The sequence below is a fragment of the Hyposmocoma kahamanoa genome, unplaced genomic scaffold (assembly GCF_003589595.1).
Source record: "Hyposmocoma kahamanoa isolate Upper Pololo Valley unplaced genomic scaffold, ASM358959v1 202, whole genome shotgun sequence".
NCBI classification, from domain to species: Eukaryota; Metazoa; Arthropoda; class Insecta; order Lepidoptera; family Cosmopterigidae; genus Hyposmocoma; species Hyposmocoma kahamanoa.
In genome coordinates this window covers 2,805,417-2,824,673 of record NW_020653726.1, presented here as the reverse complement: position 1 = coordinate 2,824,673, position 19,257 = coordinate 2,805,417, and the positions used below count along the sequence as shown (strand labels likewise).

Sequence of the window (19,257 nt, the reverse complement as noted above, 5' to 3'; positions counted from 1 at the left end):
TTCTATACGACGAAAAAAATTGGGATAGCAGAAGTGTAACACTTTTTTGTATACTACTGTACTATAACAATCTTGTGGGCTAACACGTAGTGTTATGTACAATAACTTATTTTTATTACGTAGCATGTTAATGCCAAAATAACGAAACCCTCATTGGTTCATGAAACACCGCCCTTCTCTGCTCTGCTTTAATTGGGCTTATTAAAAGCTTTTGTGTACATTTAAAATATCTGTTTTGTTCTATATAAAATTTTTACACTAACTTTGAATTGTCGCAGCTAAGGATAGAAGCCTACGATCTGGGCCTCCCGACACCTTTAAGCTCAGACTTAGATCTCACAATCTACGTACAAAACGTCGACAACTACCGACCACGGTTCCCCAATAAAAATTTCCACGTAAATATGACCGAAAACAATCGAGAGGAAGGGGTTTACCTCCCTAGTGTTATAGAAAGGGATGCGATTGATAGAGGGGATGAACCTGTTCTGCCTGTGTGTTATTATATCGTTGAGGGGAATCAGGATGGAGCGTTCGAATTGCACCGCAATACCCATAAGTAAGTATCACATTTAAAAGCAGATGATCCATGGTCAGAATTTGACGCCATCGATTGCCCAGCGGTTTGCACTGTGGGCGCTCGATGAGGAGGTCCCGGGTTCGATTCCCGATAGGACAAATTTAAGAAAATAACTTTTCGTTTTTGGTCCTGACTGTTGTGGGTAGTGTCCCGGAGGGAATATCGTACCAGCTTCTCAATTTAATGTCTAAATCTATCTGGGCCAATGAACTTGAAAAGAACACCGTATTTACGTTCCGAATTTCCGTGTTTTATGTGTTCACCAATGGGCGATGTATCAATACCACACGCAGAGATATGACAACATCGGAGGCCCACCTGTTTAAATTGTGCGCGCTGGGTGAAAAGGTCCCGGGTATGAGTCCCGCTAAGACCAATCCGGGAAATTAACTTTTCAACATTTTTTTTATGATATCAAGTGACGGAACGAACGAGTCGTGCGCCTGATGGTAAGCTACACGCCTGTCCATCCAACAGTTGCAGTGCCACTCAGCGCTTTAAATTGCAAAGATCTGAAGGGTACTGCCACTGCGCCCGTCACCCTGAGACATAAGTTGACAAGGCCCACGTGCCTGTAATTTCACCGGCATCCTTATTATCCTTAAAAACCGGAACGTAGTAATGCTGTTCTGTGTGTTAATTGATGTGGTTATCTGGCACATTAATTTCGAAGAAATTAACTACTACTACTACTATAAAATTAACTACTAACTCTACTATACTCCGTCCAACCATTTATTTAACTTTGGACAGCTCGAATTCTAATCCATTGGTGACATCCTAATGCGTTTCCGATTCGATTTTTTATAACAATCGATTTTATTTATGAAGAAATTTTAATCGGGGGTTCAAAAAAGTAGATGATGTCTGATTGGGATCGTGATGTTGCATTTGACAATTTGTGTACCCAAGAATTAATAATTAATGTTAATGAGGATTCAAATGATGATTCCCGTTTATATGGAGAAGAATCTCACGATTCATTACAATAAACAATAAGAATTTATTATTTATAATTTATTTCATTTCATTATAATTTATTAGATAAGTGCCAAAATGTATCAACTTTAATAATCTTCGTTACATAATCTGTTGACTCGAAAAATATTGAAGCTAAAGAGCACGTCGTATCTATATAATTCAAAAATAAAACAGTCCAGAAAGTATTGCATTTTTGTGTCTTTGGTTGTCCGGAGTATAAAAACTTCAACAAAATATTATGATTCAAAGTCAAATTACTTGTTATTAAAAATAATTTATTTATTACGAAGTACCAACAAAAGAAAAATTACAGTAAGCAGTAAAACTAGTCTTCATTTAACACTACATTTATTAAGTGACTCTGGATATTGACAGTCCAAATGTCGTTTATTTTTAATAAATTACGACCTATATTTAAAAATAAATGTCATATTTACAAATACATATTAATTATAGGTATAATTGTTATTGCAGAAAACATGTTATTGATAAACATACTTGTCACGCTTTGTTATCGCTGCGTAATAACAGATAAACTTATAAGTAAAATAATTGTGGCTAAACAGAATTAATAACAACCAACAGTGAGACCAAGTTTCGGATTCGGAGATGACGATTGCATTGTTTTTCTATTTTATTCTAATGAATAAAATAGAAATATTAATTTTGTCGTTAATCTATTGACACTGCATATTAGGATGGCTTCAGAGCAGTGCGGATTTATCTGCGGACCCTCCGCGCGGAGTACTTCAGCGGAGTAACACGTCTGGCGTTTGGTGAACATCATTTTACAGTGACGCGTATTACTATGTACGGAATACGCTCAGCATGAACTCCGCACAAACCACCTGTGCGTTTATTGTAGGCGATTGTCCTCCGTAAATATCCCCACTAAATTAAATATTCGATTGAGAACACTGCGGTTTCTACGCATACGGATGGCCCGCGGGCGGACATTCCGTTCGAACCGTACGTACAGCTGTCTGAAACCAGCCTTACGTTCGTCTGTCTCCGTAATACCCAATTGATTCCGAAGCTTTGGTTTCAAAACATATTTCATACAAAATGGGGAAATTGTGTCCAGTTATAATGGAATTTTTTGCCCATACTTCGATTTCATATTTTTTTTATTATTGTTTGTTATCTTCGAGCTATACCGAGATTAATACCTCCTGTCTGTAGTATATAAGAAATCCTAGGTATGGCTAAGTTCTTCCAGTTGGTTGATTGTATTGTGGTTTCTATTATTATACTTCGCAAACGTAACACGAGTTCGGTTCATGCATTTTTTCAAGAAATTGACAAAACATTTCATAAGTTCCTCTTAGGTGGTGCTGAGAATAAGAAACCCGTTTCAACCCAATACAAAAGTCTGCAACAAGCAAAGAAAAATTCCTTAGATCTGCTGACTCGGTCTGTAGCTTAGTTGGTAAGAGCGGTAGCCCCGGTATGGCAACAAACTCTGGTTCGAGTCCAGTCAGATCTAAGGAATTTTTCTTTGTTTTGTTCGATCTTTGTATCAGTAATAATAAACTACAAAGGTTTAGGTGATTTTAACTAAATGCAAAAAACAAACCATAATGAAGTATTTTATGAGGCATTACCTGGTTACTTATTGTAAAATTATAAACTTTTTTAAAATAGTTCTAAATATATGATAATATTTTCAGGTCATAAGACAACATTTCGAACTACCTATTTAAAGTAGTGCTAAACATATAATATAAATATAATATTTAATTAAAGACCCACAAAGTACCACAACTGTCCTACGATAAACAACCTAAAATCCAGCCTTTAAAAAGATGACGACTAATAACATGCGACCAATTTAAAGAGTACAGCAGTAATACGACGTATGAAACTCACTACTAAATATTGTATTATGACAGCTGAAGTTTGTTTACTTTTAGTTAATCACCTAAACCTTTATACAGAGATCAGTTCATTCAATTTCACAAAAAAATATGGAAGTCATATGTAATAAAATGAATATTGCAAAAGATTAAACTTTACTCTAAAGCTATTTTCGACAATATTGTTTACTTTATCAATGCAAATAGTACATTTTATCACCGAGTACGTATCCCCTGAAGGGCAAGTATTGCTGACCACGTTGACTCGATGCATGTTGAGCATTGACACGTCTACAACGAGTTTTGTAGACTTGCTTTGATTAGAGTTCAACATGCAGGTTACTTCACAATTGCCCTTTTAGGTTTCACACGTTTTTAATAAGTGCAATTTTATATTTTAGACTATCAACAACTCGCCCATTAGACCGCGAACAGCAAGCAAACTACACACTGACTATACTAGCTACTGAAGACTGTATTGCCACACCCAACTACCAAGCAGATGTAGACTTTGTCAGCACATTAGTTGTCCACGTAACAGTGAATGATGTTAATGATAACGCGCCTAAGTTTGTTAGTAAGATATTCACAGGCGGTATTACAACTGAAGCTGATTTTGGAATTGAATTTATGCAAGTAAAGGTAAAATATTTTTTTAATACTACTTTGTTTTTTTATTTTATTTTTTATAAAAAAAATAAAGTGCATATTTGACCTCTTAACACATCTGATGAAAAAAGACAAGGCCCAAGTTATAGCGTTGTTCTTATTAATCAAATAATACTGCTTACTTACAAGTTATACCGTTTTGGTATGGCAAATGACACTGGTCCAATCACTGTCAAGATCATAATACTCTACCAATCATATGACGTGCCCCCTCTTGCCCCCGCAAACTACAGGAGCGCAATTGGTCGGAAACATCCCAGAAATATTGGGAAGATCTATCTATCAACTGTTCCATCGATTTGTATATGTCATGGAGTAATAAAATTGTAAAATAAAATTTGGCGGCGCGGATGAGGAATCTCTATAATGTTATTTGACGTATCTCTAAATTGTTATGCCGCCATTCTGTATTCATATACGTAATAGCTCCTGCATATACGTGTCACAGTTATGTATAAAATACTAAAATATTACAGTAGCAATCATAGAATTGAATCTCCTTACAGTACGTGATTCTTTCTTTCAAAAGCTTTTTATTTCAAAAAAATTTTATTCAAATAGTCATTTATTGGGATAATTGTATTGCATTTTTATTTAGCCGCAAATAAAATCCTATATTTTTAATCATTAACATTCTAGTATAAAAAGTAAGGTCTAGACACGAATGTGTAAAAACTTTAGTATGATATTCGTACCTATTTTGACGAGAATAAGAGAACGATATTTACATCACATCATAGAATATGAAATACTGTATTTTAAATGACTCCGCGCTATAGGAATATTGTCCATATTTCACAAGAATAATATATTTTTAGGCCATTGACTTCGATGAAGGTGACAATGCAAAGATAAGCTATTACCTCGATGGTGAAGTGAAGGAAACTTTAACCGAAGGCCTTGAGAACCTAGCCGTCTCGCCATTCCTGGTCAACATTGACACTGGGGCAGTGTCCTTGAACTTCGACCCGCAAAAAGGAATGAAAGGATACTTTGATTTCAAGGTTGGTTTCAGACGCTATGTGTGTATTTATATAGATGTACACAACAGCCAGCAGAGTTTTATACTTAGGATTTAAATTCAACTCTATACCACTAACAATGTACAGTTGAAAGTGTACATCTCACTTTTGTGTTCACTGTACATCATTAACAATACAGGTCAGAAGTTACTTAAATTTTAAACGATATTTCTGTTCAATATTTTGAACGTCAGGATCAAATCAACATAGCAACTGCCATTTTAAAAGCTCACAGACCATCTTAAAGATATGTTTTTTAATAACTTAATCATGGGCTAAATGTAGTAGTCTCGACGAATCAAATTACAGGTAATAGCCAACGACACAGGTGGTCTACAAGACGAGGCTCACGTATTCATATACCTACTAAGGGAAGACCAACGCGTTCGTTTCGTCCTCCGTGCCCATCCTTCAGAAATACGAGAAAAAATTCACATATTTCGATCACAACTGGCCAAAGTTGCGGATTCTGTAGTCAATATAGATGATTTACGAGTACATGAAAATAAAGATGGTTCCGTTGATAACACTAAGACTGATTTATATTTACATTTGGTGAATGGAGAGGATCATTCGGTACTCGAAGTTGATCAGGTGTTAAGGATTGTTGATAAGAATATCGAACAGCTGGATGAATTGTTCAAGGTATTTATTTATATACATAAAATACCCCTTATAAGTTTCTCACAGGTGGCGCCGAGTGCAAAAACCGTTTAATCTCAAAACAACGATCCTCAACAAGCACATAGAGAAATTCATGATAATTTACTGACTCGGCCTGTAGCTCAGTTGGTAAGAGCGGTAGCCCTGGCATCGGGTCTGTAGCAACAGACGCTGGTTCGAGTCAAATCGAGGGAGTTTTTCTTTGTGTTGTTCGATCTTTGTAACAATAATAATAACTGAGGACTGGAGTATTTTCACAAAAATATATGAATGTCATGGTTGTAAAACTGTGATATTCAATAAATGAAGATTACCTCCTTTGACACCTGGACATGATTCCAAAATGGTACGTGTATATCAGGTTTTGAAAAATGCCGAGGAAAATACTATTTTATATCGTTTGAAATTTCATCATGACTACTCGTGATACTGAACAACTTCTCATAGGAAGCCATTACTAATTCAGGAAATAAGCTCGATAAACTGTTTTGTGTGAAAAAAAAAATGCATTATAGGTCGAGTCACCCAATGAAATTTGAAACGTAATTTTTCTAAAGTGCTGTATAATACGGATTTGTAATAGACCTAAGCATTTCTTAAATAATCCAATGAGTACGTGTTTCACTTTTGTATTGATTTTTCCCTTCTCATAATTTTGTTATCTATTGATTATTGTCAGTTGTTATTTAAGGCTGAGTGTCACGGTTTTATCTAATCTCATAGCCACTAGATGGCGTTGGTGGCGCTAATCCTTCTTTACTTTCTCCAGGAATTCAACGTCCTAGACACACAACCCGCGGAATACCAACCCCTACTAGCCGATACATTATCATCGAATCAAACAGTCTTCTGGCTAGTATGGACATCACTATTCCTCGCCGTGCTACTCGTGTTATCTATCATGATGTGCTTGTCACAACGCGCCGATTACATGCGGAGATTGAAAGCTGCTACTGCCACTGCTTATTGTAAGGATATACAAAGATTTAACTAATTATAGTATTTCCAGGCTGCGAATTCGCAAGATTTTCGTAGTTTGATGTTCAGTGGAATAATGGTCAATGTGTAAATATAGTTTTGTAATATAAATAATTCATTTTGTGTTTCAAGAAGTTTTTGACCGCATCTGTCTCTATTCTCTGTGCTCTTGGTATTTTCAGACCTGTTTGGAAACAGTAGATTTGGGTAACTCAAAAATTTACCCTAAATTTAAATAACGTTGCGAATTATGATTTCCCTACACTCGGCGATGGAATTCAAGGTCAAAAATGTAAACAACGGTGTTGCCATAACAAAAAATATTTTAGGGAAAGAAATATGAAAACGTAATTTTTTAAACATCCTATTTATTAAACTTACATAAGCTGACAAAAGCTGGTTTTTGGGTAAATTGTTATCCTAATGGCAGTTTCGGGGACACACAACCTTTAGTATGGTTTTGAGCCGTGAAATTGCGTTTGGTTACTACGAATAGGTAGGTATATAAACAAAAATAGTTATTAATCTTCTTAACATAAAATTAATAAGCGTACCTCTTAAAGTCAAGAGTAGAACCGCATTAACAGATTTATTAAAACGACAGCGGTTTGTTTTACATTTTTTATCTCGGATTCCATAGCCGCGAGTAATTAGGGTTAAAAGTCTGAACATCATTTAGGTCTTAAAGTACATAACGGCGTATAGTGAAAAGCCCAGTCAATTAGTTATGGCTAATTAAACTACTTGGCTGCAAAACGTTAAAAAGGTAGACCCTAAACTTACTTGAATTGCGATGGACAATAAAAGTAATTTGGCTGTGAAGATTCTCAATTCTTCATAATTCTACCATACAGCTCAGATCATTGTGAGTTATGATATTCAGTCATACTAATTATTATGTAGATACCTTCTTTTTTATTCTTATAAATCTACCCTTCAGACGCCAAGTGTCTATTTACCACTAGTGAGTCCAACAAGGTCATCAAGTAAGCACACGTCGTCCATCACTATACGTATAATAACTTATTACTTTGTTTATAGCCTCGGGCACAGCGGGCGAATCTGACATGACAATCCGCAGCACTACAGGACGCGTACCCAACACCAATAAGCACAGCACCAAAGGCTCCAATCCCATCTGGCTACACGCATACGAAAACGACTGGTACAAATCTGATGAACAGAGTGAACGGGATTCCCTTGACGAGAACGCCGTTGACCAAGACTTGTCTAACGAAAAACCTTATTTTATAACCACTGGCGCTTTTCCATCTCTCGATTCCAACGAGACTGCTCCACAAACGAATGAAGCCAAGTACAACTTTTATCAGCAACTGGAACAAATGAAGAACGCCAAAAATATGGAGACGACTGAACTATAACTCTATTTTGACATGTACTTATATAAATTATCATATGCTTGTGCCTTTATAGAGCGAGAGTCAGAATTTCAAACAAATTTAGTATCGAAAAAATGTACCTGAATTGTACTGTTTAGCGAAGTTATAGCAATATCAAAGGTACACCCGCCGTATTGACAGTCAATAAGGCAGGTGTACCTTAGATTACCAATTTTATTTAATAACTATAAAAACTTATTATTCCAAAAAATTATACTTTAATAGTACTCTAAAGTAACAGAGACTCCAGCTTGATCTGCTGGTTAGTTTCTGAGATATAAAGCTAAATTTATGCGATTTCAGAGTGTCGTGTGCATCTTAACGAATTCTAACAAATTTAGTATCAAAAAAAATTTACATAAATTGTACTATTTAGCACCTGTTCCTAAAAAAATTGTATGTCTATCAGAACAATATTAAAGCGAAATCAAAATTGTAAAAATTTTCGTAATTAAAAAAAAAATATCCGCCATAAGTATATTTGAGTAGGCAAAGTTTCCACCATACAGCCTCTTTATAAGTCAGTATCTTTCCTTGTTTTGATTGAAAAGCTGATATGCGCCATAGTTTATTTCATATGTCATGAAGGGTTGATGCCATTTTATGTCAATCAAACTACTAAATCAATAAAAGACCTATTGAAAAACACGGACGCTTACCCTGTCGTCTACAATTAATATAATATTTGAATATTCTCATTACAATACGTTTTTCAATATGTTAATTAATAATAAATAAAGCGCGGAGGGTGACCATAATCGTTACCTTTTTTATTCACTGCTTTAGTAAAAGGTCAGTTATCTACTGCATTTTTACATGGCCCCATTAGAATTAATTTAAAATCCAACTTCGACTTCCTAGGTCAGTAGTTTTGTCCTACAATGCAGTAAAACCATTTCCGGAAATCTCGAAGTCGAAAAAAGTTATTAATAAATTTTTGGTGGTTTTAACATGTCCTTGTAGCTATATTGTACACATGTACATGTGTCTATATATATGTGGACACCTTTTCCGACCATTGCATGAAATAAATTATATTAAGGGCATGCGCTTCTAACTTATTCAATAAAAACAAGGAATGATACTGACTTACAAAGAGGCTGTATGGTGGAACCTTTGCCTACCCAAATAAATGGCGAAAAATTATTTTAAAATAAATACGAAAATATTTACAATTTTGATTTCGCTATAATTTCGTTCTGATAGAGATACAATATTTATTAGGAACAGGTACTAAATAGTACAATTTATGTACATTTTTTTGGCACTAAATTTGTTAGGATTCGTTAAGATGCACGCGACACTGAATTGGAACAATTTTAGCTTTATATCTCAGAAACTAATAAACAGATCAAACTGGAGTTTCTTTTACTTTAGAGTAAGTACAAATTTTTGGAATAAGTTTTTATAGCTTGTAATTAAAAACTGGTATTCTAAGGTACACCCGCCATATTGACTGTCAATACGGCGGGTGTACCTTTGATATTGCTATAACTTCGGTCTGATAGAGGTACAAATTTTTTAAACAGAGGTACTAAATAATACAATTTAGGTACATTTTTTTTATACCAAATTTGTCATGATCCGTTAAGGTACACCCGCCATTCTGACTCTCACTTTAAAGACTTCTTGAATGTAAATGCATTTAGAACGTAAAATACAAATAAAAAGTTCAAATTCACCTAAATTCATATTTTTTTCAAGTATCCCAACCACTAATAATAGATCGTAAACTTACGTAACTTAAAAATCGATAACATTATATAAGTTTTCCGACGCAATTATAATCGTTACATTGATTACTTTCGTGTGTATACTGACTAGCAGTTAGTTATTGATTTCTTGGAGCTTATCTATTTTCATCAGCTGCAAATGTGTCCATGCACTGTCTATAGACACCCTTCACAAAATATTCCACCACTGAAAGGAATAACGACGACAAATAAGTCAGAAATGAACAATAATAATTTCACCACCAACCATCGCAGCCCGATCGTAAATGGTCAATCCGTGTACAAAGTCAACGTCCTATAGAAAGGTACTATTTCGACAGGAAGGACGACCAATACAAAACTTGTCAGATAACAATTACTGAGTAACTAAACATTCTCATCAATGCCTTTTATTACAATATGAATTACTTTAAGATTTCATAAGACGAAACTTTTCTGGAAGTATATAACTTGTGTACAGCAATAGAGAGGAAGTTTTAAATAGTCAAGCAGGCAAACCCAAAGGTCTGCCGCAATTCGGCAGAGGGTCACCCCACCGTTAATGCGGAACGAAGCGGAACCGCAACAGCTGTAACGTGCTTTTACAAAATCGAATAAAAAATGAAACTTAAAATGAGGGAAATTAAATATGGCAATCTGTGCTCTGTCGCCTATGGCGTTCGTGGGAATCCCTCATACCTATTCAGCTTCAGCTAGATATTGAAAGGCTTGGCAGTGTAGTTAGTAAAAAAAACCTTTATGATGGATTAGTATTACAATGCCACAAAAAATCTGTGAACCGGAATAATAAGTCAGACCACAAAGTTCTGAGACAGCTGCCGAATATCTGCAGACGCCCTTGAAGACACCATAACCTTGCCCACAAGCGGCGTGTTGCTATTTTCGCGTCGGAAACAAGAACTGCGGCCAATTATTACGAAAAAGGAAAGCAAAAATGATTCTAGAGTTATTTTGAACACCTCCATTTCAATTCTCAGCGGTCAGAAATTATTTTAGTACACGGTGACCCAAATTCGTGTCATTTCCTCTATTTACACACATCTAATTTCGACAGTCTGAACCTAAAGCGTGAAATTTATTCAGTACCTTTATGTAGATACCTCATGTTCTGCTTTATACGCTGGTTTCTTACGAATGAATCTAAAATGTTTTTTTTAATGTGCTGTATATAATTTGACTATATTCCAACACGGTAACGTCGAGTTGACGAAGGTCGATGAAACATCAGTTGTAATTTTACAGCTGCAAAGAAGGAAGGTGATAGATGCCTGAATAAAGTTCAACTTGTTATTTACATACACAATAATTTATTTTTTCTTACAATTTAGTGAAGCTAAAAATACAACTTGTTGGTTGATTACAGTTCAAAAGCTTTATGTTTTAATCTCTCCTAGTGTTAAACCAAGTGAAAGCTTCTCTTGCAGCCGTAAATTAACACACCATGTTTTGCCACTCGCCATGATACCATTCAACACTTTTGTTCAATGAAGTTGAGGGGAAGTAAAGGAAGGGCTGTGGTTAGGAAGTTCGTGGAAATCACAACGCAGATATCCTTACAACCACAATATATATTAGATAAAATTATAATATAAAGATCGCCATATTGAAAAAAATCTAGATTAATCGTAACTTATTATCTTATGAGGATACACTGTAATTTATACTGAATGTTGTAACTATAGGAGCGTTTTTCATCGTAAATATTGTGGATGAAAGAAAACTGACCACTTCAATCATTGTCAGTCTGGTCTGTAGCACGCTACATTTACTAACTTAAAAAAAGTTGCTTTTCTAGTAAAAAAAATCAACACTCACTCCGTCAACGAGCTCATTTTGTATTACCACTTACTTAAATACCCAAAATGTTCTTAACACTTATGAGCTTTACTTACATTTTTCATTGACAAAATCCTAAGAGACCGGACTGTGGTAAGCAAGGAACGCTCCATTCCTAAACATATGGCTATTGTACAATTTCACAATGCAATTTAGACCTAGTTAAAGTACAAATTCTTTAGGAATACATAAATTCAAATGATGAAAATTTAACTAATGTTTAACTTCAACTAAATGTGAATGTAAGACATCTACCGACACATCAATGTTAAACGGAAAGAAATTTTGCTCTTATAGAAAATGTTCTTATTAGATAAAACAGAAACTATATTTGCACAAACGTGTACCGTGTTTACTTAGATGCAATAATTCTCTTTTTGGAAAGTATCAGAGATTACAGAAATCAAGCTGATCCTAAAGTGACCATGAACAGTTTTATACAATTTCCAGAAAATTTAGGATTTGATGGGGGGATTGACTGGGGGCAGGAATGGGGAGGGGTGGGGTGGAGCCCGGGCTGTGGCGATGTGTGTGTATGTGTTGCTGATGTCACAATTGACTCATCACATGGCATACTTCCTTGTCCACTCGCGGGCTAGTTCATTGTACTTTTCTCTGTCCGTTTTGTAGATCCTAGCAATTTCTGGCACCAACGGATCGTCTGGGTTTGGATCACATAGCAGTGAGCAGATTGAGAGCAACACTGGAAAATAAAAAACAACATTCATTATTAAGAGCACACTTGCACAACAATATTACACAATCGTTAGCAAACACTTTTTTGCTTCCTCCTTATTGGATTAAGATAACAATGCATTAAGAAACATATAGGTATATAAATAATAACTATACAATGGAAATCACCTTTGGATATGGTAAGTGCTGGAGACCACTGTGCGCGCAGAATGTCAAGGCAAATGGAACCATTACTGTTTATGTTGGGATGGTAAATACGTGTTGTGAATGCAACTTTTGGTGGTTTGAAAGGGTAGTCTGTAGGGAAATGTATGGTCAGGAAAAATACGCCTCCTTGGTAGGGACTGTCGACCTGCAAACAATAATATAATACATAAAACTCTTATCATTTACATACAAATAATCACATTTCTTTAGGTTATCTTTCTAGATGGGTGTTGTCTATACAATTCACAAAAGAATAACTTGGTGACTGTACAACTAGAACAGAAACTCATTTAGATAATAATTTGATTTTACAGTCACAAAAAGCAAGTGTTTTTAAACTAAAAATGATTAATTAATCAGAAATACTTACTGGACCCATGATTGTGGCTTGCCAGTGGAAGACTGAAAAAAGAAAAACAAACATTGTAGAACCTCAAATCAAATAAGACTTACACATATATAGGTCACTGATCTGTTAAAACATTGACATGTTACAGTATGTAACCAGGTCACCGACTTCTGCTTGAAAAGTTTGTCTAGTGATAGAAAAACACATCATATGAGTGTTATAGATAAATATCCACATGTTCTGCACTTGATTGTTTCACTTTAAGCAAATGCTTTTATTATTATTATGTCACTGTTTATCTTTTATCTAATAGGAACTAAGCAACAGAAATGCACTTGTTACTTATGAAAAATCACTCACAATATTTTAAAATTGCAACACCAGGCATGAAAAAAATCATTACACATTGTGATGACAAATGAAAACAAATCATCAGATTTTTGCCTACATGGCCCTACGAGGTAAAACAAACTAAAAATAGCAAATGTATTGCAAAATAATAAGGGATTGTCCATATCCACAAATGGCAGACAACCACAATAGCAACATTTACTGAACTCTTTCTAATACGACAATGTTTCTCATGGCAGACAATGACTCACAAAAAATAAGTAGGTAGAAGATCAATAGGTACTCACGATCTTCTCCATGTGGACCTGCAGAACATTGTGCTGGTGGATCTCTGCCCAGATCTTGTAATTCCTAAACAACAAAAAGATTATACTTGAATAACAGGAAATACTATACCTATGCACCAGTGTCACATCATCACTCGCAAAATAAACGGGCGTTCAACTGATCGTCAGTAAACACATCGCAATCTGTGTCCTAGCTTCTTTCTCCATCACATAGCTTCCTCTAAAAACCATCAGCCACAATATTTTAATGTCACGCACTTCTTGCTGGGCGAGAAAACCTCAAAATTGGCACATAATTCCGACATTTTATGTACGCCGTGTGCACAAAATTGTCACCTACTAGAACCAGTAATACACCGTTATGTTAAATAAAGAACACTATAACGTGAATAATATGTCCCGTTTCGTATTTTTTAACGCAAAAACAATCACGTACACGGATTAATCGAGAATTTTCGATAATAGGTATTCACAATGACGAAACATTCACTACGAAGTCTTGATACATATTTTACAACACTTCCATGTAACAACCAAATATTCGTTAAAATATATAATTTAATTACGAATACGTACCCTATTAATTCGTTTTAACGCCATTTGATTATTTTATGATGGAATAAACTGACTTTCAACTAGACAACGAAACTGTGAGCCAAGGACCTTTGATTAGAGATTGCAAGATGGCTCCCGTCTAAACGCAAAAGTACCACATTAGTCGTTTTATGCAGTAATAATTGATTTTTTATAGTTAAGATAAATCTTCACCGACTTAAAAAGTAAAATAATATTAACTAATATAAAGAAATTATACGATTTTAAACAGACGGCTAGTTTTAACTAAATTATCGCACTCGCAGGGAGCAGACAACGGCAAACAGGAAAATCGACCATTTATTGACAGCGTATACAGATGTACCATTTTATATTAACATCCGTTCACAAGAGTACCGTAAATAATTCAAAGGAAACGCTAAGAAATTTTAATTTTTGTGGATATTTCACAAAGAAAATTATTGTTAGCGCTATTTTAATCGAAAAACTTTACATTTACTGCAAAATATTAAAGTAATAAATACTTTCATAGAAAATAGTGCAAGTAACCGTTGCTTATTCCGGTTTTGATATGGTCACCCTAAATACTTTTCGGACATGACGTCATAGCCTTATGAATATCCACGGCGCTATTTTTGGAATAAAGTATCTATTTTCAAGCACATTTTTTGCAATTTGAAACTTTCCCAGGTGTTAAATACCGTAACTCTTTCGATGGAGAAAATTTCACACATTTCTTGTACTTTCTACGTTTCTACGTATTATGACAATTCTTTGTCTCTTATAGGTGGTCAACATTTCTATTCTAATAACTTTAGTTTACGTCTAGAGGTTAACACAATTTTACAATATTACTATTATGTTCGTAAAAACAAAATTTTTTCAAATTACAATTCTGTCATATAAATTAGGTACTATATATTTAAATCTAAGTACAAAGACTGCAAAAATCCGCCCTAGACTTATTCAACCACACACATGCTCAGTGCTTGCGCCGTTTTACAGTACGCAAGTGCGTTAATCAGCACTAAAATTATTTTCTTTGTTTAGCTTGCAATAGCAAAGACAGCGTGCAATAGTGTTCCACTGCTGGGCAATGGCGTCTCCCTCGGATTTCCCACTCTGTCTGTACGCAATAATCACCGGTCAGTCATTGAGACCTCCTTATAAGGAAGTAAGGACTAGACGATTTCAAAATTAATGATGCGAAATTAACAGAATCGGTTCGTTCACAACATATTCTATCAATTTCTCGGTATCGTCCACCAAATAGAGTGGAAAATTTTCCTTCCTCATCTCTTTTTCTCTATATGTTATGGACCCATTGCGTTTTGCATCACACGACATGTGTCGTGTCCTCGTCTTCGACTATCATCAAAGCAATCACTTTAACTATGCTCCTGAATATCGAAGCATTCCAACATATGTTTCTGCGATAGGTAGGTACTACTTGTGTCTAAACTAACTAGCAATCACGGCACACATCGGCATCAGCACTCAGGACTGCGAATAAAACGTCACGTTCCTGAACGGTACGGCACTGATCGTCACGTGGTTGGCGCTGGTATGTGCAGCTGATAGGTCTATAAGGACCCGTCTAGGTCACGCCGTACTTACAAGAAAATACTTAATAAAGGAATATTTTTTTATGATGCCAAGTAACGGGACGAACTAGTCGTGCACCTGGTGGTAAACGACACGCCTGTCTATAACAGTTGCAGTGCCACTCAGAGTTTTAAATCGCAAAGATCTAAAAGGCACTTCCACGGCGCCTGTAACCCTGAGACATAAGTCGACAAGTCCCATGTGTCTGTAATTTCACCAGCACGCCGGAATGCAGTATTACCCACATTACTGCTTGGCGGCACAAATAGTAGGTTAAGTGACAGTACTTCCCTGGACGAACTCTTTCACGAATGAGCAATCAAAAGGATGTTTCAAGGAGCTCCCTCTATTGCTACTAAAAATATATAATAAGAACTAATTTAGAAAGATAAGGGGTGTGCTACTAAAAATATTGTCGCTATCTACCGACTCGCGAGATAGGGTATTCCGGAGAGACTACAGGCTTGCCTAACCTAACCTACATCTTTAATCAGCATTTCGCACACATAATATTATGGTCACAGCAAGTGTGCGATGATGATGCTATTTATGCTGATCAAGTCACCAAACTCTACATGTAAAGGACTACAATCCAGTTTCTAATTCAAACCAAGTGCGCAAATGTAAGTGAGCAAGCAGTTCGTTAAATTCATAAGACATTCGACATTGTACACTTTATTAAATAAAACATGCGTAACCAAATTTTAGGAACGAACGGGTATTCACTTAAAACTGATGTAGACGATAAACTAGGGGCGGCACAAGTGAAAGTGGTTGTCCATCCTTAAAGATCAGAGAAGTCAAGAGCACAGAAATTTAAATAAATTAAGAAATTTGTGAGCAGTTGAGAACCGTAAGGTGTGATATTAGCTCTGACAATCACGGGAGGATTTATTTAATCTTTTTATATAAAAAAACTGACCTCATAAGTTCGTGGAATTACATCTATTTGCCAAGTTTTATTGAAATCAGTTACCGGAAAGAGCGCGAAACCGGATATGTCCCCTACTTTGCCACCTTTAGAGGTGGAATATTTCCTTCTTTAATTGGGACCAATGAGGTACACTGAGGTACCTTTTTCCAACAAAAAAAGAAACATTAAAATCAGTTCACAAATGCCGGAGCTATCGCGTAACAAGTATCCAGGTCATGGAAAAATTTCCATTTTGAAAAATAATATTTAAAAAAATAATAATATTAAAAAAATATGTATTTTTCCAAGATTTTTCCGGATATTTTTCCACATTTGACGTTGACAACTGTCAATAGTTGAAGTTACTGAACGAAAATGATGGAGCCAACAACTAGTGATGGTGGTGTGGTTGTTTTGGAGGTTTTTTCGCAGTTGTAAAATCATTTTATATAGCGTTTTCATAAAGTTCTATATTTTCCAATTTTTCTAATTACCCAACAGTACCGCGTGTACATAAAAACGACAGTCGAAATGAGAACCTCCTCCTTTTTTTAAAGGCGGTTAAAAATGCAAAACTTGTACTGGTTTCTTAAAACAAAGCATTGGCTATAGAACCATCACCTTAAACAAGCAACAAACAATCAAGAAACTCAAAACGTAATAAACTAAAAACTAAAAATTATTACTTAAACTAAAAATTAATTTGTGAAAAAACTGTAATTACAAAAACCCGCCATTCTTTTTCAAACGCAATAACAAACCCTTGTTATAATGTTACTATATTATTTATTTGTTGAGCATTGGCTATATAGAGCCATCTTAATTGAAATGCAATACGTAATAATACTTAAACTAAAAAGTGACCACAAAAACAAAAAAAAAAGCTGTTATAATGTTCTGTCCTGACTTTTGGTGTGCTCTACGGTGCTGACAATAATGGTAAACGTGAAATGGAAGATGACATGAGCTGCGGAATCGTGCTATTTCATTCACACTATTTGATTGCCACCATCACAACATAATGTGCACTACCACAACGTGAATAAAAAAATAGGAATCTGACAGTCTGACTAGGGACACGGTATCAAATCAAAAGTATCGATACTGTACTCATGAGTAGCATCGCATAAAAAGAATCGTACTCATAAAAGTATCGAAACAAAAGTATATATACTCGTATACTTTGAGGTATCGATACTTTTGTCCTGCAAATTTTCCCTACTTATAGACAGAATAAAACACATGAATATAAATAAAGACTTTGATAAAATTGATCAATTCAATCAATCGTCATTTCACATTATTTGTGTTACTTAAATTTCCCAGTCCTTTTCTGTATAATCACTTAAAAACAAAATTCTATTTGGTAACAGTCTGTTTTTCGTTTTTGATATTGTATTGCCTGCTTTTAAGAACAAACGTTCTGAAGAAGGAACAAACTTCGCCGGAATTGCGAGGTGCTCAAATTTAGTGTTTGTCAGCTAGTACCTAATTCAAATATTTCTAATTATTTTTCTTCATTCCCATTTGAGAATGAGATAACCACCAAATGGTGGCATACATTATACAGCCAAGTTATTTGTGATGAAGGTTGCCATTAAAAAAAATGCAAGGTGGCTTGCGTTACGATATGAGGTGTCCTAGGAATTCAGGTCTATCCACACATATTCGAGCCGTGGATGGGCCGAGTCCGGGACGTGGACGGGCCGTGCTCCGTCAGGGGCTAAAAAAATATCGTTGCGTATATTTTGTATGAACTCGTTCACACATGTCCGTGTCCGGGGGGTCGCCGGGACGGACCCGCAGTTCATACAAACTAGCACGCCGAAAAAAAAAATATCGTTGTGTATATATTGTATGAACTCGTTCACACATGTTCGTATCCAGGCCGGCGCCGCGCCGGGACGGGCCCGCAGTTCATACAAACTAGCACGCCCCGTCCACGTCCCGGGCACGGCCCTGATGTGTGTAGATAGTCCTTTATTCTAGTTATATATAGTCCTTGATACTTGCCAAAAAGTACTATAAGTCGTCACCAAATAAGAGGCCATATTTGACATTTATCATCGTGACGCGAATAGCGATGTAGACTAATCATATCGGTAATCACCTTATACGATTTTCACGAGAAATCGATTAAAAATTTTAAGAGTTTGTAATTGTTTAGATTATTTTTGGGTTCAATGTTGTTCAGGAGGCCTAAAAGACCAAATCGTGCAATTCTGTTAAAAGCAACTCATTTACAGAATTCCTTGCAATACTGTAGCAATTCCCGGTTCATTATTGTTCCGGAGACCAAATCGAGCAATTCTGTAAAAGCAATTCATTTACAGAAAACTTTATTACTTTCGTAAAATTGTTCCACATCCAATTCTTTTAATTTTGATTTTATAATATTCATAAATGGTTTATTACGAGAATTTAGTGTAAATAAGTATGTACATCGATTAAACAACTACATAAAAGATTAAATTACCAAGAAACCAAGGATTTCATGAATTTTCAATTATTCGGCTGACAATTAGTTAAAAGTTGTCGATGTCAACTACAGACAATCTCAAATAATGTTCATAATT

At 35.4% G+C, this 19,257-nt stretch overlaps 2 protein-coding genes across 2 annotated transcripts in view; one reads left to right on the top strand and one right to left on the bottom strand.

Moving 5' to 3' along the window:
* Positions 1 to 8,194, top strand: part of LOC113226800 (cadherin-23) — a 65,135-nt gene extending 56,941 nt beyond the window's left edge. The window contains exons 23-28 of the mRNA XM_026459555.1: positions 279 to 559; positions 3,819 to 4,059; positions 4,905 to 5,090; positions 5,418 to 5,753; positions 6,541 to 6,739; positions 7,791 to 8,194. Coding sequence (XP_026315340.1) covers positions 279 to 559; positions 3,819 to 4,059; positions 4,905 to 5,090; positions 5,418 to 5,753; positions 6,541 to 6,739; positions 7,791 to 8,131 — 1,584 coding nt within the window. The 3' untranslated portion in view covers positions 8,132 to 8,194. The remainder of the gene's footprint in view (positions 1 to 278; positions 560 to 3,818; positions 4,060 to 4,904; positions 5,091 to 5,417; positions 5,754 to 6,540; positions 6,740 to 7,790) is intronic.
* Positions 8,195 to 12,074: 3,880 nt separating this feature from the next.
* Positions 12,075 to 14,485, bottom strand: LOC113226796 (ubiquitin-conjugating enzyme E2-17 kDa). The gene is made up of 5 exons (XM_026459550.1): positions 14,185 to 14,485; positions 13,609 to 13,672; positions 12,992 to 13,023; positions 12,583 to 12,766; positions 12,075 to 12,421 (listed from the first exon to the last, which is right to left on the bottom strand). Exons 1-5 carry the CDS (start codon positions 14,206 to 14,208, stop codon positions 12,282 to 12,284), a joined length of 444 nt encoding a protein of 147 aa, XP_026315335.1. The 5' UTR covers positions 14,209 to 14,485; the 3' UTR covers positions 12,075 to 12,281.
* Positions 14,486 to 19,257: the final 4,772 nt, after the last annotated feature.